The sequence below is a fragment of the Carcharodon carcharias genome, chromosome 6, assembly GCF_017639515.1.
Source record: "Carcharodon carcharias isolate sCarCar2 chromosome 6, sCarCar2.pri, whole genome shotgun sequence".
Classification (NCBI taxonomy): Eukaryota; Metazoa; Chordata; class Chondrichthyes; order Lamniformes; family Lamnidae; genus Carcharodon; species Carcharodon carcharias.
The window spans coordinates 163301072-163316302 of NC_054472.1; the positions used below are offsets into that span (position 1 = coordinate 163301072).

Here is a 15231-nt window from a genome sequence, read left to right on the forward strand (position 1 = left end):
CAATTCCAGCAACTTGCCACACAAAATATTTTCCTCATTAAATGGACCAAGGTAAGTCTAACTAATAGCAGGAATCATTTGTTAACCTGTCACGACATTTCTTGGGCTAAATGATTTAGCATTATTGTAAGATGCTAACCTGTCTCTTCCCTTTTCTAATACTGACAGATTTTTTGGGTATCCTTTTATTTTCAGAATTCCAGCATTTGTGTGGGTTTTTTCTTTGGTTGGATCAAATTGGAAAGTGTGTCTCTAATCAATGTGCAAAAGGGAAGAAATTAATCAAAAACTGAAAGGCAAAATTACTTTATTTTACAAAGCTATCAAAATTTGGGACTGATCTTTCCAATTTTAGCCCTGAACTATTAAAGTTTTAATGGATTGCATAACACATAATAAACTAAAGTGGTCTTGATTTTGGTCATTTGCCCCAAACGTTTTTGTGCTGGTGTATGTGATTTTCTCATCCCTGCAGAGAGAGGGACACTTTTTTCTCTGTTTACGTACAGCAGTTTTCATTCCTAAATAATAATTCTGATCGCATTCTCCTCTTAAAGGTAATAACAGCAATGCAAAAGGCAAATCAGTAAGGCTTACTCTCTTAAGGTAGATTTTGCAAGACAAGTTTCCTGACAAGAACTTGAATCAAAGGGAGTGCTGATTAAAGCATTGTTCCATGCTTAATTGCCAATACTTAATTGAAAACCCAGAGCAACACAAAGCAACAAGCTGACCTCGGCACTTAATCTGTCAATCAACTTCAATTGAGAGGGCTTGACAGGGTAGATGCTGAGAAGCTGTTTCCCATTGATGGATGTTCCAGAACGAGAGATCTTGTCTTAGGATAAGGGGTCGGCCATGTAGGACTGAGATGAGGAGAAATTTCTTCAAATAGTTTTGAATCTTTGAAATTCCCCGCCCCAGAGAGCTGTGGCTACTTAAGGTCATTGAGTATATTCAATATTAAGGCTGATATACATTTTGGCACTAAAGGAATGAAGGGATATGGAGTGGGTAGTGGAGTTAGCATAAATGTTCTATCATAATTCTATGTTGTTATGAACGAGGCGCTAGCAGCAAAGCCTACGTCAAAAATAGCCTACTATCCTCCAGCACAATATTTTAAACACTAACTTCTCTTCCTAACAGCACTGTGGGTGTTCCCACACCACATGGACTGCAGCGGTTCAAGAATGTGGCTCACCACCACCCTCTCAAGGGCAATTAGGTATGGGCAATAAATTCTGGCCTAGCCAGCGACACCCATATCCCATGAACAAATATCAAAAAATTATTAAACTCATCACATTTCCTAGGAGACCCTTCCTCCATGTTGGGTACAACCATTTGGTAAGTAATTAACCTGCAATTTCATCTGTGATAACATTTCTCAACTAGGTCCCTCAAAGATCTCTTCACAGTCTCTAACTTTACATTTGTACCAACTTTGTCACTCACATTTAGGGCCGAATTTCCATCTGGGTGCAGAGATGCTCTTCGGTACAGGAATGGCCACATTCGGTTCCTTTCTTTTTGAAGGAAGTCAGATTTTCCTCCCCATTCCCGACCCCATTTTGGCAGCTTGGGAATGCTTAGTGTGCAAAATAGATGCCCGCTCCACTGAGGTCGGGTGCCCCATTTTAAACGGAGGACAAAAATTGGATTTCCTCCCACATGCCATTTTCATCTGGTTGGACGGGGATCTGGAAGCCCATTAAAAGCACGGTAGGTTTGAGAGTTTGTGAATAAAATGGGAATATTCTGAAGGGTAAGTGTTTTCACACCTTCAAATGTCATTATTGGGTGTTGTAATGAAGGTTATAATGCAATGATTCATTAAAGTTATCTGTCCTTTAAAAGAAAGTTGACCCTTACATTGGGCAGAATTGTCCAGTCCCATTGGCGGGCGTGAGCGGGCAATATAGTGAGAAGGCCAAAAATCGGTTTTAGGCCGTTGTGAAACCAGTTTGCAATCGTCCGCTTCAGCCATCAATAGCAGGCCGCGTCTCCTGCCGCCAAACGTCGGGAAGCTAACTTCAATACTTGAGCATCTCATTATGAGTCCTGCTCGCCGGAATCACTGACGTTGGCATGCGAGATCAGCATGGGGGCGGTCAGGAAAGCTGACCACTGCCCGCGACTGGGGGCCGGAAGACAATTTGGCGCTCAGTGCTGCCTGTGCAGGCAGGGGGAGGAGGAGGAGGGGGGGGGGGGGTGGGTGCGAGCTGGGTGACTGTGACCCTTGCGCATGCGCGCGAGTGCACACTTCCTAATCTCCCTGAGGCACAGTTGAACTGCTTTCCAAAATAGAAAGATTTTATAAATGTAATGAAACATGTCCCCTCATGTGATTCTGTCACATGAGCAGGAACATGTTATTAATGAAAAATTGAAGATTTTATTTGATTTTTATTTGGTTTTGGAAACCTCATCCCGCCCGTGGATGAGGTTTCCAAAAATGCACAAAGGCCGCTTGGCCTTTTTGCCTGCCTGTCAACCGTAAAGTGAAAACTTTCTTTTAATTAACTTTTTAATGGCCTTACTAGGCATTTTAATTGCCGGTGGGCGCACTGCTGATTCCAGCGCACGCTGACAAAAATATCGCACAAATTCGCTCAGAAGGGAGACTTGGCCCCTTAAATATGTGGAAAATATCACACCAATGATGATTAGCCTTTTAGGATTTTGCACCTTGCCACAACTACTAAAGAGTCCATGGTTGGGTAAAATAAATTCATCACACTGATATGTCCCTATCATACTACTCCAATAGCCCCACACACTTATTATTCAAACTGAATACATAGTATGTAGTCAATCTGATTTAATTACAGTATTATGACAGGCCTATTTCTGGTGAGAAAAATTCTTGTGTAATACCGTTGCAAGAGGTGTTTAATGTCAGGTGCCTTCAGCTTTTCTAATATTTTTCTCTTCCTTAAGTACATCTTCTCTACTCAGCGCACCTGGCATAGTGTGTGCCAGCTGTGGCTCAGTGGATAGCACTCTCACCTCTGAGTCAGAAGATTATGGGTACAATTTCCATTCCAGCACTTGAGTATAAAAATCTAGGCTGAGACCCTCGGTCAGTACTAAGAAGATGCTGTGTTGTCAGAGATGAGAAATCACAAGTTAACCCAAGGCTTTGTCTGCCCTCTCAGGTGGGCATAAAAGATCCCATGACAGGAGAGTTATCACTGGTGCCCTGGCCAATATTTACCCCACAATCAATAGCTCAAAGAAAACCAGGACCTGAATTCTTCTGGCGTCAGGCAGGCTAGGTGGGAGTGATTGCAGAGCCGATCGCTGCCTGTGATCGGCTCTGCGCTGCCATTTTACACAGGCAGGCCTTACATAATACGCAAGCGGTAGCAGCGCTACCTGTGCGGGCGATGGGGAGGAGGAGGGAGAGTTGGGGCTCGGAGCTGCCTCAGGGAGATTGAAGCGCTTTTGAAAATAATAAATAAAATCAATAGAAATTTAATGAAACATGTCTCCTCATGACTGTGTCACATGAGATGGGACATGTTTTTATTTTTCAGGAAAACTATGTATTTAATTCATAAGAGCTTTAGGAAACCTCAGTCCACTTGTGGGTGAAGTTTCCTAAAAAACATAAAGGCCGCTTGGCCTTTTTGCCTGCCCACCAACCGTAAGGTTGGATGGGCAGCGTTAACTTGACATTAATTAATTCATTAATGGCCTTAATAAGCCTATCAATTATTGACGGGCGCGCAGCCAACTCTGGTGCGTGCCCACGGAACGAAACAAGAGGGATGACGTGGGTATGGAAATCAGGCAGAAGGGCTGCGATATAATTGAAGAAATTAGCATAGAAAGGGAGGAGGTTCTAAGTGGTCTGGCAGGGGATGTGAGGAAGAATCTTTTCACCCAGAGGCTGGTGGGAATCTGGAACTCACTGCCTGAAAAGGTGGTAGAGGCAGAAACACTCATAAAATTTAAGAATTATTTGGATGTGCACTTGTGGTGCCATGGCATACAGGGCTATGGGCCTGGTGATGGAAAATGGGATTAGAATAGTTAGATACTTGTTTGACTGGCGCAAACTCGATGGGCTGAAGGGCTTTTTTCTGTGCTGTTGGCCTCTATGACTCTATGAAACATCGCGAGGCAGAGCAATGACCTCAGGATGCCTGCCCGTCCCCGCACGCTGACTGAAAAATCCTAGCCCAGATTTATTCATTAACACATTTGCAAATTGCCTGCCATGTTTCCTACATAACAACACTTTGAAAGGTATTTCACCAGCTATGTAGTGCTTTAGGATGTCCCGCGGTCAGGAAAAGTTCTATATAAATGCAAGTCTTCCTTTTACATCTCTAAGTTATTTTTAAACTAAATACATGCATCATATGCAATACTATAAAGAATATTATGTAACTGGCCGTGAGTTTAAGATGTGTAATGTGACTTTGTGATTCCACCAACAGTTGAAAATTGCCCATGGATCCCCATCATCATTTACAAGTTATCAAAGCACGTGTCTGAATGAGTGCTATATATTTCCCTCCAGCCAACTATCTCCTTTAAACAATATATACAATAGGCGTCAGAGACCTGTAGAATACAGTACTTTTCAACTAACATTCCTGGCAGATAATAGTGTTACAAATATTGCATTATTATGCTAATTTGCAGTTAAGAAAAGGCCAATAGAACAAACAAAGTCTGTATATATGGTCATATATACATCAAGTAATAAGCCATGATAGGTCACTGGGGAAAAAGAAAGCTGAAGTAAAAAAGTCACTGAAATTTGATTTTGCATTATTTTCTCTCTGGAGTGCAGTGCAAGCTGGTGCTAGAGGATTGAAGGATTAACAAAAGACAATGGTTGGCAGATTACGAGAGGCAGAAACAGTCTGCACCAATTGCTCACAGTAGGTAAGACTCCTGAGTAAACTGAAAGACTGCAATCAATCACCTTATGATGAAAACTTCAGTAAAAAGATGATTATACATTTATCAAACAAGCGATTAAGGAATGCCATGACCTACTTACTAGTTTACTGTTCCATATCCCTTCGATTTGGTGAATCCAACAGATGTTGCGACAACCAGGGCTGGAAGTCCTAAAACAAATTAAAGGTAAAATAAATACATATATATTAGCTGTGCCCAAACAGTTCTATTTCTAATCTACTTATGTACGTATTAGATAGCAATATACGCACTACTGCAGGGAGTTTAGGTGTGTCATCATTAATGCTCCAAAATTATTCCAAAGAACCATAACTGTTTACAGCACATTTTGGCCCATTTTATATAAACGTATGCTTGCTCTTTGTAAGGGATACCGCATTCTATAACAGTGAGTTATTTTGCACTGTTACAGAGAAGTATTTTGTACAACTTAAATAGTTTTCAGGCTTTTAACATGCTATTTGTACCCAAAGTTGCTTCACTAGCTTCTGAAAGTGTTTGATGGTAGTGTGATGAAATGCACATTTTGGGGAAGCACGTGGGAGTTGTTATCTACACAGATGGCTTTGTCGAATGTTTTGTTGGGTGCACTAACTCTGGTCTCAAAGCTTGTTTTTTTTTTTAAAGACATTCTCTAACTGAAAGAGAAACTAAGATTTCAGCTTTTTGGGAAATGGGCTGAGACTTCAGGTTCCTAAGGAAATGGAAGCCGGTTGAAACCAAAGTACAGAGCAATGAGATGATCTCAGCAGTGCAGTTCAATGCAGGCACGTTGTGTGTGGAGTAATTTAAAAAGAAGTAAGCCTGAAGATTAGATACGGGAGCAGGGTTAAGAAAAGTTACTACAGCTGCTTCAATTATTTTAAAGGGACCTATTAACCAGAGCTTGCCATTTTGGTGAAGACTGTGCCTGTGGGACTCTGGTTGGTTGGGAGTAGCTGCTGGAGGACAATTGGTGGTTAAACCCTGCATGGAGAAAGAAACTAGAACGCTCCCTGAGGAAGACAGAGGTTTGAAGCACTTTGTGGTTGAAGGTCGTGCCATATATGCTAAGAGTGCCCAGTGAATCCAATAGATCTATCTTCATTTTATCTGCTATTTAAAGTATAATTTACAGTCTCTATTGACTGCAGTTTGCCTGTTAATTAATGTTTCATTTATGTTGGTTTTGGTTTAATTGCTAAAGTAAAAGTTTTAAAAAGTGAAATCTTGTCCATCGTTATTTTCTATTGGGGTTGTTCGGTAGATTTTTTTTTTGGTTTGTTGGTCTCCATGCGGATCAGAATGGTAGTGAGGACAACTTCATGGCATCCAATACCTCTATTCCTTCTATGAACAAGATAAAAAGAAATGCCCATGATCAGAGTGCAAGTTACAAGTAATACTGTCCAAACTGCCTTAACTTAGAATACAAATGCAAACATGAGTTTCTGATTGGCTCTCTGCATATTCAATAAATAATTCATCCAACCAAGCTCTGCGTGTTGTCCAGCCATTTGATTCTCGAAGTTCTGTCTTTCCATGCCTACCCTCAAGGCCCAATGTTGCTACTTCTACCCATCCTAATGTCACTCAGAAGCTATTGAAAAGAACTTTAAAAATCCATAAACTATTCATCTATTCTAAGTTTGATTACTATGTATTCCACTGTTTTGCCATGTGATTTTGGCCAAGTAACTTGAAGTGTATGCGGTGATTTGATAACTTTTTTTTATTTTCCATTATTGCAAGTCAGATAGAAAGTACTGTCCCAGATAATCTCCAGTGAGTGATCTACCATAATTAGGAGTTAACAATTAATATTGGGCTCACTTTTTAATAGATATCAATGAATCGGATGCAAGTTTCAATTCATAGGAATTTGCTGTTTGCTTATGGAAACTGTCTTCTGGCTACAAACATGAGAACAGGCACTGCCAAAAAGCTTTACTATAGCCCGGCATTCTCAAATTTTGCCAGGCTGCCATGGAAAAGGCAGCAGGATAAGAAAGATAAAAATGCGTTTCTCAAAACCATTCCTTGGGGGATAAAGAGTAGAATCTTTATATAGTAGAATGTATACAAAACAGAGATGGGATATGCCCACTGGAATGAATTGTCTTTCATTGCTCCATTTTTCCATATGCATTTGTTCATTTACTGAAGAGACTTGATTAGGTTAAGTTCTGTTCTAACTTTGGGATAAATTCATGTTGCTTTAAGAGTTTATAAAAGAATGAATTCAGTATTTGGACTAAGTCCAAGTGAGTTAGAAAAATTGGCAATAGTAGTGAATTTATTTTTTCCCTTTCTCTCCTGATCCCGCTTGGGGCACATGGCATAGATGTATGGACATATCCAAAATAGTGGATAATTTGTAGGTGCTATCCTGAACCTGGTCTAAAGTAAAAATGGTCAATTACATCATGCTGAAGTGCTTCCACACTTTAAGCAGGGTACTGAGCTGACAAATCGAAAGCAATGCTCTCAAGTGTGTGTCAGCCATTTAAAATATAAACATCTGCAGCCTGTAATAAGGAATCCCTCACAAAAGAAAAGATAATAAACTGTGTTATGAAATCATTTTTTTTTCTGTCGGACAGAATAGCCAATCAGTTTTGGTTTTGGTTCTGCTTGTCTCAAATACACAAGCCTAGAATGCTGAGCTGAAAAAAAATCACAATTACGGGACATGACAACATAGCATGGATTACACAACCTTGGGAAAAAATAAAACATCAATCAAAAATGATAATCCGATTGCAAAGATATGACTTTTTTACAGCGGCTTTTCTTAAAGAAATTTAAAGGACGTAAAATCCACATTACATCTTTTACGATTGTGCATAAACTGTAGTCTTTTGCAAGAAACAGTGTTTGATTTAATGCCATATTAATAGCTCTGTATATATCTGTATCTACAGCTCTCAAATCAGAAAGATTCTTTACATTAACCTGGGACTGCATAATAATCACTGTATATAGTAATATCATTGCCAGCCATGAATTTTAAATAGCTAAAGTGAACTGCTGCCATTGCCAGCAATGAAACAAAGCTGCATCTATGTGATTTTATTGTTCATTTTCAAACTGCTTCAGATGTTATCTATAACGATGACGTAATAACGTGGAATAATTTATAACCATTTGAGAAAATTCAAAATACACGGAACACATAATAGAAGTGCAATGAGATATTGCTCCATATTTAAATAGCACCATTTTTATGTCCTTTCTCCTTTATTGCTCCTCATTACAGTCGTGGAGCAATCTTTTGTACCCTTAAGGGAAGCGCACTTATTTACTGTGTTTCAAACACTACTATTTAGAATGCCAATTATTTCACAGGAAAGTTCAAGCTTTAGAGAGAGTCTGAAAGCGAAACACTCAGTGTAAAAGCAATTTCTCTCCCCGTCTGCAGACCTAAATCTAAGGTTTACGTTGGCCACAACCCATTGCGTTCCTAACTCCAATTAACCTTAGTCAATGCACCCCTCATACCTATGTAATTGCTTTGTTTAAGTTTAAGATTCTTGTTTATGATTGGAATCTGTTCCTTTCAAACTGAACATGGAATTCAATGGTACTATGATCATTATTTCCCATTAGGTCTTTTACTAAGACATTACTGATTAATCCTGCTTCATCACACAATACTTGATCTAAGATAATTGTGTTCCTAGTCGGTTCCATAACATTTTGCTGCGGGAAACTATCGCAAAAACATCTGCAAACTCATCTTCAAGATCCTTCTTGCAAATCTGATTGCCCCAGTCTATATGAAGATTAAGTCCCCCACAATAATTACATTGCTTTTGTTACAAGCTCCAATAATTTATTGTTTAATGCTCTGTTCAATGGTATAGCAGTCCAAAAATACTAAATAATCAAGAGGCAAAAAGGGGGAGAGGAAATAAATACAATAACTATAATTGGAGAAAAAGTACTAGGGAAGCTAATGGGGGCTAACAGCCGATAAGTCCCTCCACCTGATGGATTGCATCCTAGGATATTAAAGGAAGTAGCAACACAAATAGTGGATGCACTGGTTGTAATCTTCCAAGAATCTTTAGATTCTGGAAAAGTCCCAGAAGATTGGAAAACTTCCAATGTAACACCCTTATTCAAAAAGCGGAGACAAAAAAATGTAACTATAGGCCAGTTATCTTAACATCCATCATTGGGAAAATTGCGAAGGATGTAATAGCAGAGCATAATATAACCAAGTAGAGTCAGCATGGCTTCATGAAGGGGAAATCATGCCTGACAAGTTTATTAGAATTCTTCGAGGAGCTAACAAGCAGGATAGATAAAGGGGAACAGTAGATGTAATAGATTTGGATTTCCAAAATGCATTCAATAAGGTACCACATGTAAGGCTACTTAATAGGATAAGAGCCCATGGTGTTGGGGGCAGTATATTAGCATGGATAGAGGACTGGCTAAGTAATAGCAGACAGAGAGTTGCGATAAAGGGAGCATTTTCAGGATGGCAACCTGTAACTAGTAGATCAGTGCCAGGGCCCCAATTATTTACAATATATATTAATGACTTGGATGAGGGAAATGAATGTACTATCGCTAAGTCTATGGATGACACAAAAATAGGTGGGAAGGCAAGTGGTGAGGATGACACAGAGTCTACAGAGGGATATAGACAGGTTAAGTGTACGGGCAAAAACCTGACAGATGGAACATAATGTGAGAAGAATGAGAGGTGACCTTATTGAAACTTACAAGATTTTTAGGGGCCTTGACAGGGTAGATGCTGAGAAGTTGTTTCTCCTTGTGGGAGAGTCTAGGACCAGAGGGCATAATCTCAGAGTAAGGGGTCACCCATTTAAGACAGAGATAAGGAGGAATTTCTTCTCTCAGAAGGTAATGAATCTGTGGACGTCTTTACTGCAGAGGAGGGTAGAGGCTGGGTCGTTAAGTATTTTCAAGTCTGAGATAGACAGATTTTTAATCAAAAAGCGAATCAAGGGTTATGGGGAAAAGGCAGGAAAGTGGAGCTGAGGATTATCAGGTCAGCCATTATCTCATTGAATCGACTTGATGGGCCAAATGGCCTACTTCTGCTTCAACGTCTTATGGTCTTAATTACTGTTAGGCAGACTATAAACTACTCCCACCAGTATTTTCTGACTCTTGCCACCCATACTGATTCTACTTCATCTTCTTTCTCATTAATAACCTTATGTCATATTTTACGATTTGGGCTATGCTTTGTCCTTTGCCATTCTGTCTGTCTTTCCAAAATATTGTGCACCTCGGAATATTTATTTCCCCACCTTAATTACCTTGTCACCATGTTTCTGTAATGGCGATTAGATCTAAATCACTTACCTCTATTTGTGCCACTAGTTCATCCATTTTATGTAGATGCTTCATGCATTCCGATAAAGAACCTTTAGTTTAATTTTTTTTACTGCAATTCCCTGTAAAGGCCTTATTCGCAGCCGTGCGATTTCTGATAAACTCTCTGTCCCTTCACTTCCCTTTCTGCTTGCCTTTACCCACATCGCTCTACTGATTCAATGCTTCGACCTTTCTCTTTGGATTTCTAAATCTCCCTTCACCGAAACCATCCCCACTCCCCCCCCACCATCTTTGTTAGTTTAAAGCCCTGCCCAAAGCCCTAGTTATACGGTTGGCCAGGTCCCAGCCTGGTTTAAGTAAAGCTCATCCCGATGGCATAGCTCATTCTTACCTCAGTGGCAGAGGCCAAGAGGCAGCCAGATATTTCCCAAGGGGAAGGACGGAAGACAAATCAGTCTACAACTTGCTCTTCTGGCAACCTCTCAGGGCCATGTCAAAGCACTGTCAATCATGTCTCAGGGTGGAAGAATTTGCAGAGTCAACAATTGGTTTTAAATCAATGCCCAAACTTAGCAGGTGCACTAAGCCAGAAAAGCTAACATCAACTATCTTGTGCTCACTCTTTTAATTCAATGGTTCTAATGAGCTTGACAGTTGAGGCAAAAGCCTTAGAATCATTCTGCAATGATCAAGAAATGTAGGGTTAATTTTAAGAAAGTTAAGCGAAACTATGACAAATGGTTATCCGCATCCCCAGTTATCTTGGGAGCCTTTGACACCTTCTGATGTGATACCAGTTGTGAGATGATCCACTGCAGCAGTTCAAGAAGGCAGTTCACCACCACCTTTCCAAGGGCAACTAGGGATGGGCAATAAATGCTGGCCCAGCCAGTGAAGCCCACATCCCGTGAATGATTTTTTTTTTAAATGCTCAATTGTGGCTACTGATGAATTAACCAGAACCTGTGAAAAGGACCACTGTCCTGTCCTGACAAGGGGACATGATGGAAAGGATGAGCTGACCATGGGAAAACAGAAGTGGGGTTGAAAATTGATAAAGGAACACAATATTTTCCATGGTGATAGGACATATAAAATTGTTATCTACTAACCCCATCCAAGACAGAGAAAACGTTTCCGAATGATTCGATTTCGTAATCTTCCTGTGACAGCCATGTATGACTGCCAGGCCTCTGTCAGCACCCAGCAAAAGGATGACAGGAAGAAGAAGTGCAGGAACGCTGCCACAAGGGTACAGATCACCTGGTAAAATAAAAAGTAAAAGGAACATTGATTAGCAAACATCTTCACTGACCCAATAAAATCACTGATTTCATGTTGGTGACACCTACAAAGTTTGCCCTGATTTGATCTTTCAGAGGCTAAATAGCCTGCTGTGCAATTCCCACATTTTTAGTTGTTTAATGTTCATTTACTTAAAATTACAACAAGATTTAACCCACTAAAGCCTCTCCCAGCTCACTGTTCAGTCCCCATTGAAGTCTCTTCTACAGAGAAATCAATTAGACTCCAATGAACCCATTTACAGAAAGATCTACTAATAGTTAAATGCCCAATAAAGTGCTCTATATAGATTATCCTGCCATTGTGTAGTCCCTGCATAGAAGGATCTGCTCTTCCCTTAGGACCCACTAAGCCCTCTATGCAGAAAGATTTGTGAATGGCTAATTATCAATAAAGCCTCATATACAGTTATCATTATGCAGTCTCTAGTCAAGTGCTACGTACAGAAAGCTCTACTCTTTGCTTAGTTCCCACTAAAGCCTTCTATGAAGAAAGACCTGTTCGCTGCTCAATTCCTACCAAAACCCTTAATACAGAATACTTTTCATTCCACTAATGCTACTTAAACCTCTGAAAGTGTTCGCTGCTGAGTCTTCATACAGTACCTGGTCACTACTCATTTCCCACTAAAACCCATGGTACAGGATGCAACATTGCAAAGTTCCTATGAATAGTCCTCATGCACGGAAAGCACTGGTTGTTATTCAATTCCGCCCGCAGCGCTATAAAGATGATTTTTACTTTGGAGTACATCAGATAATATGTTAGACGTAGAATTTATTGTTGTCGATATTCTGAAACCTGATTATCTTCAGAACTCTGAGAACTGAACCAAAAGTATTCTGAAGCAGCTTACTTCACGTAAGGATGAAAGCCACACTGACCCAATCTGCAATTTCTTGTTTTAAACCACATTATCTTTCAACATTTCCCACTTTTGTCAGTCCAACAGAGTTTAACTCACACTCTTTGCCAGCACATCAACTAATGCAGTGAATTGGTTGCTTAATGAAAAAAAGAGTCTAATTCCTTGGCGGCAAATCTGCTAATGCAGAAGGACGAGATGCATTTGGGTCAATGTCATTTTGCAGCTGTGTGATAATAGGAGTTAATTCCTTTCAATGGAGCACTGTGTACAGCAACCTCTACAGTTAGCAGGTGCTGTATCTTAGGGTGTTGAAATGGCAGCAGCAAGTCTACAGAAACATTTGGAGCAGTTTCCTTTGAACAGTTTCAAGTACAATGTACGTTTGCTAACTGGATCATTGTAATGCAGGAATTCCAAAAATATCCTTGATAATAAAATGCCCTTTCTTGGGAGTTAAAAAAGATTGAATTGTGGTTGGCTGGCTTGACTTTTTTGATCGGCTTTTTTCTTAAATAATGCTCATTCAATAACATTGGTTTAGCAGAAGAAATCGCTCTTAAATGAAGAAACCTGTGCTTTAATTTTTAAAATGGTCATTCCAATCAATTTACTTACACGATGGATTGATGGACCCCACTGTGTTGCTCTTGAAGCGGACTAAGGCAGATCTGTCCCTGCAAATGTCCCACATTATCAGTTCCCCATTTCTACCAGATCATCAGGGAGGGAAGAAGCAGAGCAAAAGAATTTTCTACAGGTTGCTGAACAAATTGAATTAAAGTCAAGTGCCTCCTCCCGCTTGCTTATGGACAGCAGCAATGAAACCGCTGGGAGTGAGACAGCTGCTTGTCACTGCAGCCAGAAATCAAAATGACACTTTTAAAGTGCTGCCTCAGATTTTTGCTTAGGTGCAGCAATGCTAGTCAGCAGCCCACCCCCTTAAGTGATTGGCCCATCTTACATAAACCAATATACAATAGCATAACCTTAGAGCTTATCAATAATCTAAATGGATATTTGTGTCTTTTGCGTGTGTGCATCTTCAAACTTTTTAAAGGTGAACTGAGAAAACAAAATAATAAACACACTATGCTTCCTCATATCAGTGGTTCGTCAAGCCAAGTAATTTGACAATCTACCCACCTAAACACCACCTGGTCAAAACTTGCCCTTGTATTTTTCTATTTCAAGTCTGACTAACTTTATAGTCTTTGCTGGAATTAACTGACTGTCCATGTCTGTTTTTATCTCTGCCAGTGAAAGCAAATGGAAGAACCTATTCCAGCCAATCCCTGGCGAACACCCAGGACGAGGTGCCTCACACAATAAGCATGAATGTTTATTTGATTATTAAGACAGAAAAACAAAGTGCTTATTGTTTACAATGGTTGAGGAAAACAACTTTCATTAGCATTGCACCATATTTTGAGTTTGCGTGAATACTTTTCTTTAAAGACCCAGTGTTTAAAATTGCTGTGGAAAATTGGACAAAAAAAATCCTGAATAATAACGTGAAAACACAGAAACCAGTAAGAGATTTAAAACCGGGAGAGGTAGTGAATGAATGAAGCAAGTGAAAGATAAAATTGGCTAACATTGCAGAACAGGGTCCTGTTTTACAGTAAGTGCTTCAACTCAAGACTTTCATTCATTAGCAGTAATTTTACCAGTACTAAATTAAAAAAAAAACCTTGGTTATGGTCTGCTTACACAGCTGAATCCTGACAAACACATCAATTTGCCAATAAATATTACGCTTAGATGAGGCACTCTGAATTGCAGATGAAATTGGCCAGTTGGCTTTGTACCATAGCCAAAATCATTCATTCACAAAAATACAGCTGTCTCAAGGTGAAATTGGCAGTGGATTAGCTCCACTCAGTGCTTTAGGCATCCGAAACTAGATTCTTTAGGCTAAGGAAAACAACTGGCTCAGAGTTTATAAATGTGGAGCATAAAATGGAACAGGAATTCTGGAAAATGGGAGCAAGAGAGACTTGGCTTGCTGGCTATACCCTGAATAGTCCTGTATGACTTCTACAGATTTAAAATTGCATCAAAAATTTCGAAGAATTGCAGCAGTGTCCCATTGCTCATGTAATCTCTTTGGGGAAATAGAAGCCTTTTCTGTCAAATGAAATGCATGCAATAGCCTCTAATCCTCTTAATCCATCTGTCATCTCAATTAATATGGTTCGGGATTATCAAGATATGATAACAATCACCAGGTTGACCATATTTTAAGATCACCAATAGCATTTTAATAAAAAGTCAATCCTTGCTAGTACATAGCATCATAGAATGGTTACAACATGGAAGGAAGCCAACAATGCCAGCCGTCTGCAAGGAAACTCAGCTAGTCACACTCCCCAAGCTTTTCCCATGGCCCCGCAAGTGTTCCCTCTTAAGGTACTTATCCAATTTTGTTATGAAAGCCTTGGTCGTATCTGCCTCCACCATGCTTTTTTATCCAGCGAGAGGTTAGGATCTGGAATGCACCACCTGAGAGTGGAGTGCAGGCAGGCTCAGTCATGGCTTTTGATATAGGGAATTGGATAAGCAGCTGAAGAGACAAGCTCTGCAGGGCTGCAACGAAAGGGGTGAGGGATTGGGAGGTGGGACTAGCTAAGTTGCTCTTGCTGGCATGAATGCAGCAGGCTGATTGGTTATAGCACAGGAGAAGGACAATTCATGGCGGAATTTTATGGCCCCACCTGCTGGCAGGATTTTCCAGTCCCACTGAAGTCAATGGACTATTGAACAGCTCACTGCATTTTATGGCCTTGTAAAATTCCACCCCATGACTCTAATAGCTA

The 15231-nt window shown here is 40.1% G+C and overlaps 1 protein-coding gene across 3 annotated transcripts in view; it reads right to left on the reverse strand.

Moving 5' to 3' along the window:
• LOC121279382 (adhesion G protein-coupled receptor B1-like) overlaps nucleotides 1-15231 on the reverse strand; it is a 188917-nt gene that overhangs the window by 136655 nt on the left and 37031 nt on the right. For all 3 annotated transcript variants that reach the window (XM_041190586.1, XM_041190585.1, XM_041190583.1), the window contains exons 4-5: nucleotides 11355-11505; nucleotides 5024-5093 (exon numbers count right to left, since the gene is read on the reverse strand). In XM_041190586.1, coding sequence (XP_041046520.1) covers nucleotides 5024-5093; nucleotides 11355-11505 — 221 coding nt within the window. The remainder of the gene's footprint in view (nucleotides 1-5023; nucleotides 5094-11354; nucleotides 11506-15231) is intronic.